An 18,886-nucleotide genomic window follows, 5' to 3' on the forward strand; every position below is an offset into this window, starting at 1 on the left:
TTGTGCCAAAATCATGTCACGTGTACGTGTACGCAATTAATAGCATTTTTATTATATTTAAGGTTGTTTCACCCCAAAGTTGCGCGAACGCATACCTTAATTTTAGTTTTGGGAATCGTAATTATGTCGCGCGAACGTATACATAATCACGATGATTCAATTAATTAAGAGTACGTCTAAATCATTCTAGCGCATTCATGATTTGTTTCTTTCCTAAGTTTGAGATTATTGTGAAGGTCATGAATTATGGAATTACTTGTGGAAGAAATGTATGATTTTAGATATTTGAATAAACAAACCATCATATATCAATACCCTACAACCCAACAATTGAAGCCCAAACTCATTAGGGTCCAAATCTTCCCAACTTTAAAAGCAAGTTTGAATACCATATTTCCAAAAACATGATTAAGCATATAGCATTTAAGGACTAACTTACATTATTATTTATAAAGTTTAAAGGCAAATAAATAAAATCACATGAAATAAGATAAAAAGAACAGAGGGAAGAATAAACCTTTAATGCAAAATTTCCAATTAAATGAGTCCCCAAGAACAGGTACAATAACTCAGACGAACGTCAAAAAGCATAAGCGACGAATAACATCAAACCAAGTGAACGGAGCTCCAACGGAATCTTCGACCTCAACTATTGACTCCACTGTTTAGCGTGTAAAAAGAGATGTTGTGAAGTATTTTTGTTGGGTTTTGGGTGATGACTTGCTGGATTTTTCTAAAAGAAAGACGAAGAAAGAATGACACGAGTAGAAATTCTCTTAGCATAGAAAAAGAAAAACAATTTCTCTCAATTCCCTCCTCTCTTTTTTTCTTCTCTTTCTCTCCCCCCCCCTTTTCCTCACATTTCTCTTCTATTTATAAAAAAAAATCAGAATTTTTTCAGATTTTGTTTTATTATTTTATTTTTTTTTTATTAAAAATAATTCCCACTTCCCATTTTTCTTATTTTTTAAAAAAAAAAAATTCTCCACTTTCCTTTTTATTAATTTTCCACTTTTTACTTTTCTTTTTTTTTATTTTTCCACTTATTTTACTTTTCTTTTTTTTAATTTCCACCTATCTTACTTTTTCCTTTTAATTTCTACTTGTTTTTACTTTTTTTTAAAAAAATCAGCTACTTTTCCTTTTATTTTTTAATTAAAACGTATTTTACTTTTCATTTTTTAAATTTCCACATTCTTTTACTTTTATTTTTTTAATTTTCCATTTTCTTTTACTTTTTTTAAAAAACAATTTCCACCTAATTTTAATTTTACTTTTTTTTATTCCATACTTTTAATTTTCCTATTATTTTATTCCCATCAGAAAATTAAAAAAAATATTTAATTTTGTCCTTTTTGTTTTAAATTTATTTTATTTAAAAATAAAGATAAAAAATAAAAATAATACTAATAGTAATAATTTGACCTTTTAAATTATTTTTAATTCTTACCCTATATTAAAAAAATGTAACAAAGCTAAAAAATATATATATATTAAATTTCTAAAAATATTTACATAGTAGAAGGTGGTAAAAATTTAAATATAGTTAAAATTTAGGTGCTCACAGTTGCCCCTCTTTGCTTGGAAACATGAAGAGTTTTCACGCAAATAATAGGTGAGCCATGTGACTAATTTTTTACCAAACCGTTATTCAAAAGGAAAATAAATAAAAGATAGGGTGTAACCGAGTCCTGGTTTTGGACTGCCTACATATCCCGGGTTATAGGGGAATCAGGTCAAGTGTAGTTCAAGGAGAATGGTAGAATGATGAGTTGAGGAGTCGAGTGAGGTTCCGTCGAGGCTCCGGTCCGCGGTCCTGCTATTATATCAAAATAAAAAAGAAACTCAACAAGCCTATCGGCTATTAGTTACAAGATTCCTATCTATGAGTCTTCTGAAACTTGATCTTGAGTTTTGACTGGTTCTTCATGCAGACTCTCATCTAAACCTTGATGCTCGCTAGTTGTAGGTGCTAGTGCATTGTTCTATAGCTTCTTCTAATCAAAACGAGACTCCAATGCTCGTGGCTTCAGTCATGTATTGAGCATTCCACATCTTTTCAACTACTTTTGCATTTTGGATTCACCTATTTTTTCTTTTCTTTTATTCTGAATTGAGACTTCTTCTTTTGGCCATATCGAACCATGTGCCTCGAGGTAAAACCTACTCAGACACCAAAACAAACAAACGAACAAAAAATTTCTGCCCCAGTTTGCACTAGGAAAATTTCGTGAATGGTGTATCCCGAAAATAAAACATAGACTAGGGAATGGAGACCCTATGTTTAAAATGAAAGAAACTAGGGAGTGGAGACCCTATATTGGAAAAGCGATTGGGGATTGGTGTACCCTGATACTAGTAAGGAAATATAACCAAGGGTTGATACCCTGTATTACGGAAAAAGAATGTAATCAGGGGTTGGTACCCTGTATTACTGAAAAGAATATAGTCATGGGATGACATCCTGTATTACTGAAATGAAATATAACCAGGGGATGGAAACATGTATTACGGAAAATAAATGTAACCAGGGGTTGATGCCCTGTATTACTGAAATGAAAATGAATCCCCTGGACGAAAAGATTCTACGTGGGTTAAACTGCGAAATGCGAGCCTGGGCGAAGAGTACTGCTACCCAGAATATGAGCTGGATCCCCCTAGGCAAATTTTTTTTACCTGGGTTAAGCTACGTAAAACAAACTGAGCGAAGAGTGCTTCTACTCGGAACTATGAGCTGGATCCCCCTAGGCGAAAATGTTCTACCTGGGTTAAGCTACGTAAAACAACCTGGGCGAAGAGTACTTCTACCCGAAACTATGAGCTGGATCCCCCTAGGTGAAAAGGTTCTACCTGGGTTAAGCTACGTAAAACAACCTGAGCGAAGAGTACTTCTACCCGGGAACTATGAGCTGGATCCCCCTAGGCGAAAAGGTTCTACCTGGGTTACGCTACATAAAACAACCTGGGGTGAAGAGGACTTCTACCCGGAACTATGAGCTGGATCCTCCTAAGCGAAAAGGTTCTACCTGGGTTAAGCTACGTAAAACAACCTGAGCGAAGAGTACTTCTACCCAGAACTATGAGGTGGATCCCTCTAGGCAAAAATGTTCTACCTCGGTTAAGCTACTGTAAAACAACCTGGGTGAAGAGTACTTCTACCCGGAACTATGAGTTAGATTCCCTTAGGTGAAAGGTTCTACCTGGGCTAAGCTACGAAAATGAGAGGTATGAACAATAGTGATGCATGCTAAAAATAAAGGAAAGTGGAGATTTTGAGGAAACTTACCTTTGGTGACATTCGTCTTTTAGGAGTCGCCATTCTGCACTGCTTTGTTCCTGCTGCAAATAAAGAAAAATTGTGAGTTTTAAAAATGTTGGTCGGTTTGTGGCCTTGATGTCTTTGGCATCTTGGCTTTGTGCCCATCTTCTTTTGATGATGATTTCAACTTGCCACTAGATGTTTCGTGAATACCACTTTCATTTCTGGCCCCAGAGAGCCTTTGAATTTTCAAACTTTTACATGACGGTTGGTCACGTGGGACTTAACCTTTTCGACTTTATTTTGCCTTTGTAGCATTTCACTTTCGACTTCTTTCCTCCAAAACTTTCAATTTCAGAGCATTGGGGAATCTTTGGCTTTTCAAACATTGCCAAAATGGTTAGCCACTTGGGACTTAACCTATTCAACTTCATTTTGCCTTGTAGGCACTTTCAATTTGATTTCCTCCTTTTGAGAGTTTTTGATTTCCAAGCATCAGCCACCATGGCCAATCGGGGTTGACTCGATGCCCCTGCCAAAGCTGGGTGCCTCTTGAATATTAGCTTGTATCAAACGAAAGCCCTGTAAATCAGTCTTGCTATCCCTTCTTTGCCTTAGTTTTGGAACAGAATTTTACCGAAAGGGACTCAAAGAACAACAAACAATGGAATGGACAATGAATTTAGACAAAAGCTATCCCTTTAGGGAAAAGGAAAGAAGGACTTATCTAGAGTACATGCAGACTTCAATGAACATGATATGCCTTTTGGACTAGATACCTGATATGTGTAAACTGCTCGACTCTTAGAAATTCCTCATAACCTTTGCCTCGAAATCGAGAAACCTTGCCCAAAACTGTGTCGATGCCAATGGCTATGATGATTCTCTTTTCGATCAGTGGTGCCCTTTGTGGGTTTTCACCAGTTGACATCTCTCTTCTCACCATCGGCTTATAGTGCTCCTTGCGAGTTTTCACTAAAAAGACTCTCTCATTTTAGTTTATTTACTCACCATTGCCTTACGGCGCCCATGTGAGTTTTCACCAATAAGACTCTCTCATTTTATTTCTCTCATTTTGGTTGCACCAGATCCTAGTGACTGTATCCTCCAATTTTGAACATTCTCGTTGATTGATCGGAATGACTTGAAAAGGATTTGAATTGAATTACAACTTTGGAACCTTTAAGGCGAAACCATCGCCGAACCATTGTAACGTCTGCCCCAGTTTCCTTTTTTTTTTTTTTTTTGGAAATGTGGATTTTTATGTTGGTGTGACTGAACCCCAGAGAGAGGCTGCCTACGTATCCTTTCGGAATCAAGTCGAACGTAGTTCAAGTAACAAGAACTTGTTTTGGATTTTTATTTTGTTTTCTTTTTCTTCTGTTTTGTTTTGTTTTCTTTTTTTTTTCTTTTTCCTTTCCTATTCCTTTTTTTTCATTTTCTTTTGTCTCTATTTTTTTTCCTTTTTTTTTTCAATAACACTTTCAGGTTCCAAAGAGGGTAATCAAAGAAAAGGTAACTGACTCAAAGGGTTTGCAAATGGTTTATAGTGTTTGGGTATCAAGAATGAAAGCCTTCGTCATCCCAATCAGAGAGCATTAAAGTTTTGTAAAAGGGTCAAACATAATACCTTTTGACCGCGTCTGCATTGACAGTTGTCTCGGGGTCATTTCCTTCGATTCTTCCCAGGTACAACGCTCCCTTTTGCAGTACTCTCATTACAATGTATGGAGCTTTCCAATTTGGATCCAATTTTCCTTTAGCTTCTTCATGAGGTGGGAGGATACGTCTTAGAATGAGTTGTCTTTTTTTTAAATTTCTTGGGCCGCACTTTCTCACTATAGACACGAGCTATTCTTTGTTGGTACAACTGCCCATGGCAAACTAAGACCAATCATTTTTCATCAATCAATGTCAATTGTTCAAATCGGTTCTTGACCCAATATTTATCCTCAATCTCATCTTCAATAATGATCTGAAGAGAGGGAATCTCAACTTCGTTCCAATTTTCTATTTATTTTCTTATAAGCCTTGTCTTCAAAACATTCTGCTTCTTGATTCACTATTTCGAGGTCTGACAGCGTTTTAGGATCTGGGCATGAAGTCCGCAAGCATGTCATGTTATTAAAATCTGCATTAACAGAACTGAAAAAAGAATAAGAAAAAGTGACAAAATTAAGAAAAGAGACATTCTTGGGCAATGAAATATTAATTTCATTTGATTTTTTTTTTGAATTTTAAAGATAGAAGGGTTTACATCGGAAAGTAAGAAAATAAAGTAAAACGTCCGGATTACACCCTGAAATAATCCAGACGCAGAAAAGATAGCAAGACCGGCTACCGAGACTCCCATCTGACAGATAACGTTTCAGGTTTGGCGCCCGTTTTCAGGTTTCTCTTCTGCCGCGACAATGGCTACTGTTTCTTTCAGTGCTGGATCAAATTCCTCATCTTCACTGATCATTCCGACTACTGCCCCAATGGTGTGAGTAGGCAAAGGATTGTTCATCATATTAGGGGCTTCTTCATCCCTAAGCACTATTGCCTTGACCTCGATGATGTCTTCCACTGCTCTCTTAAGAGTCCAACAGTCTTCTGTATCATGTCCCACTACTCGAGAGTGAAATTTACATCTAGGATTAGCCCGGTGCGAGGGGGACTCAGGGTTTGGCCGGTTAGGGCTACTGGCTACAATAGACCTAGCCTGACTAGCTTTTGGAACAGGCTCGAGTATGATTCACCAACAGGGGTGAACTGATTCCTTCTGGGGAGGCTCTCTTTTTTTTCTTCTTTTTCTTTATTTTTTTTTTGAATTTTTATTTCATATCTTGATTTCTTTTTCTTTCTCTTTATGTTGTTTTTCGCTCTTTGTTTTTCTCTATTATTTGTTTTTGTCACTCTTTTCTTTCTTTTTCACTCAATTTTTTTTTTCGATTTATTTTTTCACTCAATTTGTTTATGGCTATGATCGAATCCGATGGGGATTGCCTACGTATCATGACGCCGCATGAATCAAATCATTATGTAGTTCAAGAAAGATTAGGAATAAAGTAAATAAAGTAACTCTTTTTTTTTAGGTTTTGAATTATTTTTTAATTTCCGAAAGAAAGACTTATAAAGAAGAAAGAAAATATTTTTGGTTTTCGGTTTTTTTCTTTTGAGAATTTTTGAAAAGAGAATTGTTTTTTATATTTTTTTTTGAATTTTGATTTTTTTTTCGGAGAAAGACTTCTAAAGAAAAAATATATATTTTTGGATTTTGATTTGATTTTCTTTTCAAATGAAAGACTTATAAAAAGCAAGAAAATATTTTTGTTTTAAATTTTTTTATTTGGGATTTTCTAAGGAAAGACTTTTAAAGAATGAATTAAAGGACAATAATTTTATGGATTTTTGAAAATTGGGGCTGAACCGATGAGGTTTGCCTACCTATCTCATATCCGGTGAGAATCAGACCCGCGTAGTTCGGTCAGTTTTGACACAATAGGGAAAACATGATTTTTTGACTCATTTTGAAATGACTTTTCTTTTTCTCTTTTTTTTTTTTCAAAATTTCGGTAAAGTTTAAGAATTTTTCAAATAACTGGGTTTTTCATAACCGAGTGAATTTTCCTTTTCCTACCTCGCTCTTGGGTTTTCTTGATTTTCCTCCCCTATTCTAGAAGCCGATCAACATGCAAGCCGAAATAAATAAATGCACAAATAGCACGTAGGATGCATCAGGATAGTCTTTTATTTTTTAGGTACACCTATCCTAAACGGATCCAATTCCTGTGTTGATTCCCCAAAGTCAAATGCACGTGATGCAAACAAACGTTCATACTAGGGATACGGCATGAGGCTATGTTATTCTACGTTTAAAATCCTGGGGGGGAGGGTGTTTTAGACCTGGCTTACCCAAGCGGACAACTCGAGCCGAGGTGGGGGTAACGTACCGGGAGCACGAAAGTCTACCCGGCCTAGTTACTGATCCAGCCTTGTTCTATTTGGTATGACCTCTAACAGAATAGCGGGCCACGCGCATGTGTGCACCATAAATTTAGAAGACTCAGAAGGGAGGCGTAAGAAGGCAGTTTATATAGTTCAAATAATATCAAAGCGGTAAATGAGCGGCAATTAGCACATTAGGCCTACAAATACAGTAATATCAATAATCAAGAAAGCCAAGTATAGATCACATTACAAGCTCGAATTCTGAACCCTGAACTAGAAGTTCTGGGTTATTTTCCCCAGTAGAGTCGCCAGAGCTGTCACCCCCCGTTTTTACCCCAAAAGATATGTATATTATGGATCGTTGTGGGTTAAAGAGTTTTTCCAATTAAAGTGACAAATTTGATTAAGGATTATTTTTATTTACAGAGTAACCACTTGGAATTAATCTTTTGGGTGTTCCAAGTCACCTTTTATTTGAATCCCTAGTCAAAGGAAGGTTTGACTCTATTATTATTGGTCTGCGAAAATAAAGTTCGGGTAAGGAATTCTGTTGACCGGGGAGAAGGTACCCGAGTCCCGTGGTTCTAGCACGGTCGCTTTAAATAAACAGTGATTATGTTTTCATGTTTTATCTATTCGCTTTTATATTAAAATATCGAATTATCTTTGAAACGAATCACGTGTGTGAATCAGTTTTGTTTATTGTGCCAAAATCATGTCACGTGTATGTGTACGCAAAATCATATCACGTGTATGTTTGGCGTGTAAAAAGGGATGTTATGAAGTATTTTTGTTGGGTTTTGAGTGATGACGTGCTGGATTTTTCGAAAGAAAGACGAAGAAAGAATGGCACGAGTAGAAATTCCCTTAGCATAGAAGAAGAAAAATAATTTCTCTCAATTCCCTCCTCTCTTTTTTTCTTCTCTTTCTACTCCCCTCTCTCCTCACATTTCTCTTCTATTTATAGAAAAAAAAAATCGGAATTGTTTCAGATTTTGTTTTATTATTTTATTATTTTTTAATTAAAAAGAATTTCCACTTCCCATTTTTCTTCTTTTTAAAAAAACAAATAATTCCCCACTTTCCTTTCCTTTACTTTTCTTTTTTAAATTTTCCACTTTTTACTTTTCTTTTTTTATTTTTCACTTATTTTACTTTTCTTTTTTTTAATTTCCACCTATATTACTTTTCTTTTTTTTAATTTCTACTTTTTTTTATTTTTTTAAAATAAAATTCAGCTACCTTTACTTTTATTTTTTAATTAAAACTTATTTTAATTTTCATTTTTTAAATTTTCACATTCTTTTACTTTTTTTTTAAATTTTCCACTTTATTTTACTTTTAAAAAAAAACAAATTTCCACTTAATTTTACTTTTAATTTTTTTATTCCATACATTTAATTTTCCTATTAATTTATTCCCATCCAAAAATTAAAAAAAAATTTAATTTTTTCCTTTTTGTTTTAAATTTATTTTATTTAAAAATAAAAATAAAAAATAAAAATAATACTAATAGTAATAATTTGACCTTTTAAATTATTTTTAATTCTTACCCTATATTAAAAAAATATAACAAAGCTAAAAATATATATATATATATATATATATATATATATATATATATATATATATATATATATATATATATATATATATTAAATTTTTAAAAATATTTACATAGTAGAAGGTGGTAAAAATTTAAATTTAGTCAAAAATTAGGTGTTCACAAGGCCTATAATATTGGTTGATGCATATAATATTATGTTATATTTTATTATATTCTTTAGCTATTTATATTGCCATTATTTATGACATCACGTATATCCAATTAAACTTTACTTGTTCATCTTCATAAGTTCAAAAGACATTCAATCATCTTGACATCGACAAATAAGTCTATCATATGACGATCCACATTAATTAACTATAAATACATATATATATATATATATATATATATATATATATATATATATATATATATATATATATATATATATATATATATATATATATATATAAAGTTGGGAATGTTTTTATTTTTAATAATGTTGCAGGTCAATGTTGTAGCTTAGAATATAAGTTCCTTTTTATGTTAATCCCTCTTATTCCACTAGTTTTAAATTCCATTTGAAGTCAAAACTCCATATGCTTTCATGATTAAGCCAATTGTCAATGAACATGAACGAACATGAGTGTACCAATTTTTGTACCCAATCATACGAAAGACTAATCACTAAAACAATAATTACTATGTATTTTATCCTTAAGTACTGTGGGAAAACTGGTCGGGAAAAAAAGGGAAAAAGAGGAGCAATCTTCTAATCATATTCTTAAGAGAAGTCAAGAGTCAATCTTTTCGTAAAATGAATTTCATAAATTTACAGGCTAGAATGTTTTAAAGAAAAAATATAGGGCAACTAATTTACCTCATACAACTTTTTTTTTCATATCACAAATATTCTAAAATATAGTTATTGAAAAGAAAAATAATAAGCCATACTCGTAAAAGAAAAAAAGGTTTCTCTTGCTCAAATGTACTCAGATAACTTGAAAATGCATTGACATTGGTAAATCTATATATTAACAGAACAAAGTTTACTCACAAAGGGAATTTTTTCGACAGTAGACCAAATAGCGGCGCACATTTCTCTTAATCCACGAGACGGAGAAGTGCATGAACCCGAGAGCCCTATAAATACCCTTATAAAACATCTGCAAACATGGAAATTAATTCTCCATTACTCGAACATAATTCTTATTCATCTTCTTTTCTCCAACCTGCAGAAAAAAGATGAATACCAGAAAATTTATTCTTCTTCTTCTAACCATCTTCTTTCATTCATCATCAGGAACCAAGACTACCTACAATGTGCAAAGTTATGGAGCCAAACCTGATGGCAAGACTGATTCAGCAAAAGCATTTCTGAGTGCATGGGCTGCAGCTTGTGCTTCTACAAAGTCTGTTGTGATATACGTGCCACAAGGAAGGTATTTAATAGGAAGTGCTGCATTTTGGGGACAATATTGCAAGAACAAAGCTACTACAATCAGGATTGATGGCACCTTAGTGGCACCCTCTGATTATAAAGTTATAGGTAATACTGGAAATTGGCTAAAGTTTGAGAGAGTCAACGGAGTCACCATTTCTGGTGGGACTTTTGATGGTCAAGGTGCTTCTCTTTGGGCTTGTAAAGCCTCTGGCAAGAGTTGTCCTGCCGGAGCAACGGTATGTTCCATCTTTTTTACTTTTAATTAAACCATTTGTTTTAATTTATGTTCAAAATTATTTTCCTTACTTTCTTAAATTTCATGTCTAGTCAAATTAAGACACATAAATTAAAATGGAGGAAGTATATTTTTAAGTTAAAATGAGCCTAGCGAAATGAAGTACTCTTTTCGTCCCAATTTATGTGGTTGAGTTCGAATTTCGAGAATCAAACGAGATTTTTAATTTTTTATATGCTTTTTAGATATTTTAAATTGTTAATTATTGTGACTTATAGTATGTTTTACATAGTTTTCAAATATATGAATTTTGTTTCAAAAAAGTTAAATATTTTATTTCCAAATTCATGGTTAAATTTAAGGAGTTCGACTCCCGAAATTCGAGCTCCGCTACACAAACTTGGACAGAGGGAGTAGGAGCTTTTACCGTGTGCACAAGAGGTCATAGGCAGTGGCAAAAACAGAAATTTTTCTAAAGTTGTGTAAGATCTAGTATATATACGTTAAAAATTTAGTAATATTTGACTTATATATACAAAGTATAATTTTTCGGTAAAAGATGTTAACTAACCACCTCTCCCCACTATAACTCAGCCCCTAATTTCATGTAGAGACAAATCTAAAATTTAAATTTAGTTGGTTAAGCCGTTAATTTCTTACGTTTTAAGAGTATGGGATCAAAATTTAATATTTGTTAAACTTTAATTGTTATTTTCACATAAATATTTACACTATGATAAAAATATTGATTTCAAGTAAACTCAATAAACTAGGCTCCGTTCGACCATTGATCGTAGGTTGAAAATAGCCTTTTACATAAAAGGTAAGGTTGTATGGAATACAACTATAAATAGTGAAAGTAAATAATCACAATTACTTGCAGGTAATATAGATAATATAATAGCAGATTTTAATCGAACAGAACACTAGAAGAATACCTCTTGAAGTGTGATTGCAACCGTAAAATTAGCCTTCATGTTCCCTCGATCTAATCAACCAAATCACTACCAATGCGTGTCTCACCAGTCGGATCAAAATTACCACATATTCTACGGTCTTCTATTATGTTACTCCAATAATACTAGGCTGTAAAATATGTGGCGGGAGAATTTCTCCCAAGAAAAATGTATAGTAAAACCTCTAGCTCCTTGATTTAATAAGACACTATATATAGCCACAAATTTTAGGGTTTAAAATCGTTTCCCAAACCTGTTAAGTCTTTTTTTTTAATCAAAAATCAGATTCTATTTAATTCCTAATTATTTACCCACAGCAGCGACCATAAAATATAATTAATAAGGCTTTCTGTTATGGAATTAATTAGAAATAAATGAATTAATCCTATTATAGTAAATTATGAACTGTTTCACTAAAAATTCGTAATTGCACTCCTCATTTCAATTTTAAGATTATTCAATTAAACCTTGTTTAACTCCCTATGTATCAAATACTAATCGAATAAAATTAAATTATTGATAATTTAATTCATTAATTATTTTCTTTAAATTTTCGCTTAACTTATTTCATATGACGGATATAAAATTCACTTACAGGGTTTATACATACAAACTTATAAGGTTTCATAAAGATGTATTATCAATCTCTACACCGAGACATGGATTCCATCAACTAACTATTACTTCGCTAATGTATATTATTATCATCCTATTTATCAGTCATTGACCCACAAAAGAGTCTCACCTATTAATAAATCAAAACAAGAAATAATATGCACAACTAATAATTGTTGTATCATGATTAAGAGTATAAGTACATTTAGTCCGTTCAATAAATACAAAATATACTGGTACAAGAAGTCGGAATTATACCTTTCACATAATCAAGATAAAATATATTTAATCTTGTGCTACAATCATTCTGATGACTTGTCCAGTATATTCTATCATTGGATTGTGAACATAATCTTTATAATTTATAAGATCCGATGATTTAATCTTTCATGTATAAGCTAAACTTTATACGCCAAATCAACTACTATATACGTTTAGGACTCAACCAAATACATAATCTATTTAAATCTTTATTAAAATTGAATAAAAAAATCAATCTATAATAAAACTAAAGCATCTAATACATAAGTAAAGGAGAAAGATGAATACGTGATCTATTTAGATCTTTATTAAAATTGAAAAAAAAAATATTTTATAATAAATATTATATCTAAACACATGGTTAATAGCATATATCCTAACAATCTCCCACTTTGATTTTTAGCAATTATAACTATTAGATCTACTATATCTAAGCGCATGGTTAATTGTATATATCCCAACAGGTTTGACCCTTGTTCGGACCCGTGCATAGTGAGAGGTTACCATGCCGGGTTAGCTAGCTACAATCTTCTTTAAAGTTAAGCATAGAACAGGTTTTTGAGATAGCTACTTTAAACTCAACTGTTTAAAAGATTAGTGTACATAGTAAATTATATATACAAACTCCAATATACTCATTGTCCATATCTTCTTCAACCATATATTGAAGTACTGATTTATTGAAAAATTGGTGCAGACACTTGCCTTTTACAATTCAAACAACATTGTGATGAGTGGATTGACTTCATTAAACAGCCAGATGTTCCATGTGGTACTTGATGGGTGCCAAAATGCTAAGCTGCAGAAGATGAAAATCTCAGCCTCAGCTAGCAGCCCAAACACCGATGGGATTCACATAGAAGCTTCTTCTGGTGTCACCATTCTGAAAACTGTAATTGGTACTGGAGATGACTGTGTTTCAATAGGCCCTGGCACCTCCAACTTGTGGATTGAAAATGTTTCCTGTGGCCCTGGCCACGGCATAAGGTAAAGCAGACAAAATCCCATATAAGTTGTACTAATATTTTTCTTTAATAGATTTAAGTAATATATATTGATGGTGTAGAAACTTTTTTTATACCATTAGTGCAGTTAACTGTCATAGTTGGTTAGTAACAGTTTTTACTAGCCTACCAATTAATTTTTGTAATTGAGATTTTCCTATTATTACTCACTTTGTTTCACTTTATATGACTGAACACATAGTATAATACAAACTAAAAACCTTTAAAACTTGTAATCTTAAATATACCGACATATATATTTTTGTGGCTATAAAACTTTTAAAACATGATGTCTTAAACAAGTCATAATATTTGTGTAGCTATAAAAGATTGTCATTAGAAATAAAATAAAAAGTTTATTAGGCTAAATTATTTTTAAATTTAAAAAGGGATTATCTTTTTTACTACAGACCAAAAAAAAAAATAGAATCACATAAACGAAAATAGGAAGAAGTATCTTATAAGTGATTATATTGAGTAAATATTATTTTGAACCGTCTATGCATAAAACTTCAAACATGTTAGGCCTTATTTTAGTCTCTCTTTCAAATATACTCTACTCATAGAGGCAGTTCTCTCTAAAACTTCTCTTTCCTTGCGTAAATGATCTTTTGCAGCATTGGAAGTCTAGGCTGGGGTATGCAAGAACCAGGAGTTCAAAATGTCACAGTGAAGACCACTACATTTAGAGGTACTCAAAATGGTCTGAGAATAAAGACATGGGCAAGGCCTAGCAATGGATTTGTAAAAGGTGTTCTCTTTCAGCATTCTGTGATGGTGAATGCCAGATACCCCATCTTAATTGACCAAGAATATTGCCCTGATCAGAAGAATTGCCTTGACCAGGTACTCTTGGCCTAATTAGAAATTATAATGAACAATACAAGCATCTTTGCTATTTTAATGATCTTATACAAAACCATGCATGATTGTGATGACTTCAGAAATTTCGAATTCAGTATGCATATATATATACATTAGGCAGTAACGCTTACGGTTATTTCCCTTTTTCAATTCACAGGAATCAGGAGTTAAGATAAGCGATGTAACATATCAAGACGTTCATGGAACATCAACATCACAAGTCGCAGTAAAACTTGCTTGTAGTAAGGCTAATCCCTGCAAAGGGATTAGACTGGAGGATGTAAATCTTACCTTTAAAAATCAACAACCACAAGCGTTATGCTCCAATGCTGCTGGAACTTCCTATGGTCTAAATAAACCAGCAAGCTGTTTGTAGCTTAACTGGATGTACAAGGTCAAAACCGAGTTTTGCCCTTCATATGATTATTCGAGATTGGAACATGATGGTGCCAAAAACTTGTTGGTTCCCCAAGTACAAGCAAGTATACGTGGCCGTCAAGTAATAAAGTGACTCGTAAGTCGGATGTCGAACCCCCAGAGACTTAGATTAACCGTTAACTAAGCAAACTAAAATCAATTTACTGTCCAAAATGATCAAAAGTTTAACTTTTTTATTACAACTACTATTGCGAAATTTAAACACGTAACCAAGGGAGATATAAATTCCAGGGTTGTGGTCGGTTTATCAATCCTATTGAGTTCATAATTACACCTTTTAATCCAAATTATCTATGATTGCTAGTTGACCGAATCGTTTATATAAATAGCATGTTCTACTATCCGTCTATCCATAATATATCAACCCTATATTCCTATGGTCTTGAATCTATCATGAACGAATATAATACGGTATTCAACTAAGCAAGACAGTTAGGTATATTCCTATCCTAACCGTGAAATCTTTCCCTGAGCCACGGGTTCAGAAACAAGCTCTCTCCAATTCTACTCTAATCTAAACACGGCTTTACCAAGTATAGCATATATAGTAAATAGAACTCATCTGCTGGCCAAACAATTAAGCAATTATGCACAGAATTAGAGAAACAACCAAAGACGATAACTCGAATTAACGATAATATAATTAATAAACTTCAATATTCATGAGAACCACAACCCTAGAACGTGAAGTTTAGCTCCACATAGACATGGTAGCAAAATAACAAATCATCAAGAAAAAGTAAAGATTACTATGTTTGATGGAAGAAAGATGGAATCTGATGAATTTCGGCCTCCACGGCGGCTCCGTGCTCTCCCTTCGTCTAATCTCTGTCCAAAGTCGGTCTCCAATCCTTAAAAATATGGTGTTTAATGACTATTTATAAGTATAGGATAAAATCCTAGGTAAAATAACCTAATTCAAAACCAAAAAGGAGACAAAATAAGCTCGAAACTGGACCCGCGCGTCGCCACGCGACACACCTCACGTCGGGCCGCGCCTCGCGAGCTTAAACACGAGATGAGGGAGTCGCATCGCCCAACTACTTCTTCAAATCAAATTCGTTGCCTGTCTCTTTATTCCTTGTAGTGTTAGGCTACCTAACTTTTCTTTCCAAGCTTCTTAATATCAAAACCACAGGTGTTGCTTTTCCAGGTAAGTTCTACCTTGATTCTTTTCGTTAATGCTACAATAATTACATCTTCTCTAATTGTTTTGTGCATTTTGCTCCAAAATTCCATCTCCAAAGTACCTATACATAAAATAAATTCAATTAAGCATAATTATAATACAATTTAGCATTAAAGAACCTAAATGTAAGGTAAGTAATGCACTAAAAATATATAATTATAGCCAAACATCACTACCCCACACTTAAACGTTGCTCGTCCTCAAGTCAACCAACACCTTACACCATCCTTGAGCACTTTGTTTTTACACAATTGAGGCACACAACACCAATGACCATGGTTTATAGCATTAATTAAACTTTAGCATGTGCAATCATATACACTTCCCTTTTCTTATGCCATACTTCACTAATATTCACAACAAAGACAGCATGCTCCTAACAATCCTAGCCTCAGAAACCAACTCAATGTCATAATGCACTCATGGCTTGAACACCCAACATCATAGACAGAAGTCTAATAACGTCACCTATCCCTTGTGAAACCATGTGCCCTTACAACAAGAACAAGAGAGAAAGCTGAATCCATACATACAAATCAAATGCTCAAATATATTTTAAGGACTCATATATATCAAAGAAAATTTCTCACACTCACAAAAGAAGTCACATGCATGCAATTGGCACCATAGGCTTGCCCTTAATGTAAGTCTCTACTAATGTAGGCTCACTCAGTATAAAATCAATTAGGACTTTTTCTATGGTTGTAATGTGGGCTAAAGGACGGGAAGGATATATTTAAGAATAGTGGCTAACCATCCTAAGCACTTTAACACATCACATAACCAACTGTAAGCGCAAATTATTCAATCCCAAATTTAATTTCACAACTAAAATCATCCCTAACAATGTTCCCTCTTCCTTTAAGCACTACTTTAATTCATTCTCACTAGCAAGAACAAAATATCAATTTATTCATCAAATTTTATTTTCTTTTTCTCTTTTGCAATTTCCACTAGTGGTATATTAGTTTACCAAACAAGTGCACCTTTCTTCCTTTTACTTGTTCCACTCAAAAGCCACCCCACAATTTGTCCCTTCTTACTCCTTTTAGCGCTCATCTCACAATTAAGGTGCTTTAAGAGGTAAAAGGATCAAAACAATGTCAATTTAGAACAAACAGGAATAGGCTTGTAATATGGGTACTAAATAAAAGTCTATAGGCTCAAAAGAGTTAACTAGGGACAAATTTTATTGGTGATCTGAATTAAACTCAAAAAGAACAAAGATACCCTAAAATCATTTTTCAAAACGAGTATCACCTAAAATTTCGTTTCGACTCACATACCGGGCAAGTTCTAGACACAAGCACAATAACATAGACTATACAAAAATCTCATCACACATGGCACATGACTCACTAAGGACGGTTTTGTTCTGACTCTCAAACTAATGCAAGTATTCACGGAGCCACGAGATGTTAAGCATTAAGCACAAAGTGAACATAAGTCAAGAAAATGAGACATAGGCGTCACAAAACATGTTATCCAAATAGCCAAGGCATCATAAGCACTTTTAGCATATAGAGAAGATACTACGTATGCCAAAGCCTAAATATGCTACTATCAAACAAATAAAGGGAACCTAGGAATCTCATCTTTCTTCCTCCATTTATTCCCCAATTTCTAACCTACTCTAAAAATAAAAAAAATAAAAGGAAAAACTACTACCCGGTTCAAACTACATCCCATGGAAAAGAACCGAGGCACAAAGAAAAACCACAGGGGATTATTACTAGCTAAAGAAAGCTAAAAGACATATTTTTGAATTTTTATTTAGATTTTAATCCCTCAAAAAAACTGTCTAGGAGATCCATCGTCGGGAAAAGTCCAATTTTTCTACCTTTTTCGATTTTTTTTGCCTTTTTTTTTTTCACATTTAAAAAAAATTAAATTAAGCTACTAAATTACTACACAACTACGAAAACAAAAATAAGAAGCTAAAATCAAAATAAGAAGTTAACATTTTCTAACATACTACTACTAATTATCTAGAGAAATTCTCCCACCTCACACTTAAAGGAGTGCAGTATACCCAATGCACAAATAAAGCAAAATAATAATGAGGGTGGACAAGAAACTCCCTGAAAGGCAAAAGGCCGAAGCAGTAGCGTCTCACGGGGTACTCAGACTTCTCCTCAGGCATGGTCCTTTGTGTGGTCACCCTACACTTAGTTCTCACCATCTAGCTCGCTCTTGCACTCTTCCAATGGCTTTGCCTTCTATGCTTATAATCCTACAAAACAAAAACAGACACTACAATAATAATAAAATAAAAATAAAAATAAAAGAAAGCAGTAAAGCTGGGTTGCCTCCCAACAAGCGCCCGATTTAACGTCGTGGCACGACTTGTAGCACTTTTTGTCTCAATCTCGAACTTATGAATTGAGCCCCCAATAGGGCATCTAGTCTGCAGCTATGCTCCTTCGGTGGGGCTACAAAGAAAACCAGGCCAAGCAATAAAATTTTTGCTCTACACCTCTTGACCTTTAGATGAGGAATGTAATTTTTGCTTTTTGGCACAACAAATTCAAGAATATAGGCACCCCGTTCTTCGTCCATTGGCTCAAATGACTCGATTTCCATGTCATCATCCAAACACAATATTGAAAAATGTATGGAATAAGGACCAATACGCCCTAACTCTAGAATCGTATTACTCTTTACATCCTCATATGTACACACACTAGAGTCTTCAAATATAATATTATCTAATTCTTCATATGACTCTAGAACACTCCTCTCAGCATTGGCATCCTGAAAAAAAATATGGTCTAATGCTTGGTATTCTTGTTTTAGCTCCTCAATTTGGTCTAGAAGATTTTTTTCAGTTTCACACAACTCATCATTAATTTGTTGGGCGTTGAATGCATCAACCTTTGCACTCAAATCTGCATCCAAGTTGTGCAAAGCCAAGCCAAACTTGTCAATTGCTTGTGCAAGATCAACTCTCTCCTTCGACCACTCATTCACCAACTTTGTTTATAGATAACGTCGTTCCTCATATTCCCTTAATCGTGAATACATGTCCCAATACCAAGCCTCTCCCATATTCAAATTTAGACCTCCTAGAGTTCAGGTCATGACAAGCCCAAAAAGACAGGCCATAAAAATCTTCCATCAACCAAGCGTCTTCATCAAT

At 33.7% G+C, this 18,886-nt stretch overlaps 1 protein-coding gene across 1 annotated transcript; it reads left to right on the forward strand.

Moving 5' to 3' along the window:
- The first annotated feature begins 9,774 nt into the window (after window positions 1-9,774).
- On the forward strand, window positions 9,775-14,651 carry LOC107773351 (polygalacturonase-like). The gene is made up of 4 exons (XM_016592775.2): window positions 9,775-10,421; window positions 12,950-13,239; window positions 13,874-14,102; window positions 14,278-14,651. Exons 1-4 carry the CDS (start codon window positions 9,987-9,989, stop codon window positions 14,494-14,496), a joined length of 1,173 nt encoding a protein of 390 aa, XP_016448261.1. The 5' UTR covers window positions 9,775-9,986; the 3' UTR covers window positions 14,497-14,651.
- Window positions 14,652-18,886: the final 4,235 nt, after the last annotated feature.

The sequence above is a fragment of the Nicotiana tabacum genome, chromosome 21 (assembly GCF_000715075.1).
Source record: "Nicotiana tabacum cultivar K326 chromosome 21, ASM71507v2, whole genome shotgun sequence".
NCBI lineage: Eukaryota > Viridiplantae > Streptophyta > Magnoliopsida > Solanales > Solanaceae > Nicotiana > Nicotiana tabacum.

Bases quoted from the DNA above. Each gene is read 5' to 3' on its own strand.
- LOC107773351 (XM_016592775.2), top strand. From the start codon at position 9,987: ATGAATACCAGAAAATTTATTCTTCTTCTTCTAACCATCTTCTTTCAT. The intron at 13,240-13,873 runs GTAAAGCAGACA...GATCTTTTGCAG, and splicing joins GGCCCTGGCCACGGCATAAG to CATTGGAAGTCTAGGCTGGG. The intron at 14,103-14,277 runs GTACTCTTGGCC...TTCAATTCACAG, and splicing joins AGAAGAATTGCCTTGACCAG to GAATCAGGAGTTAAGATAAG.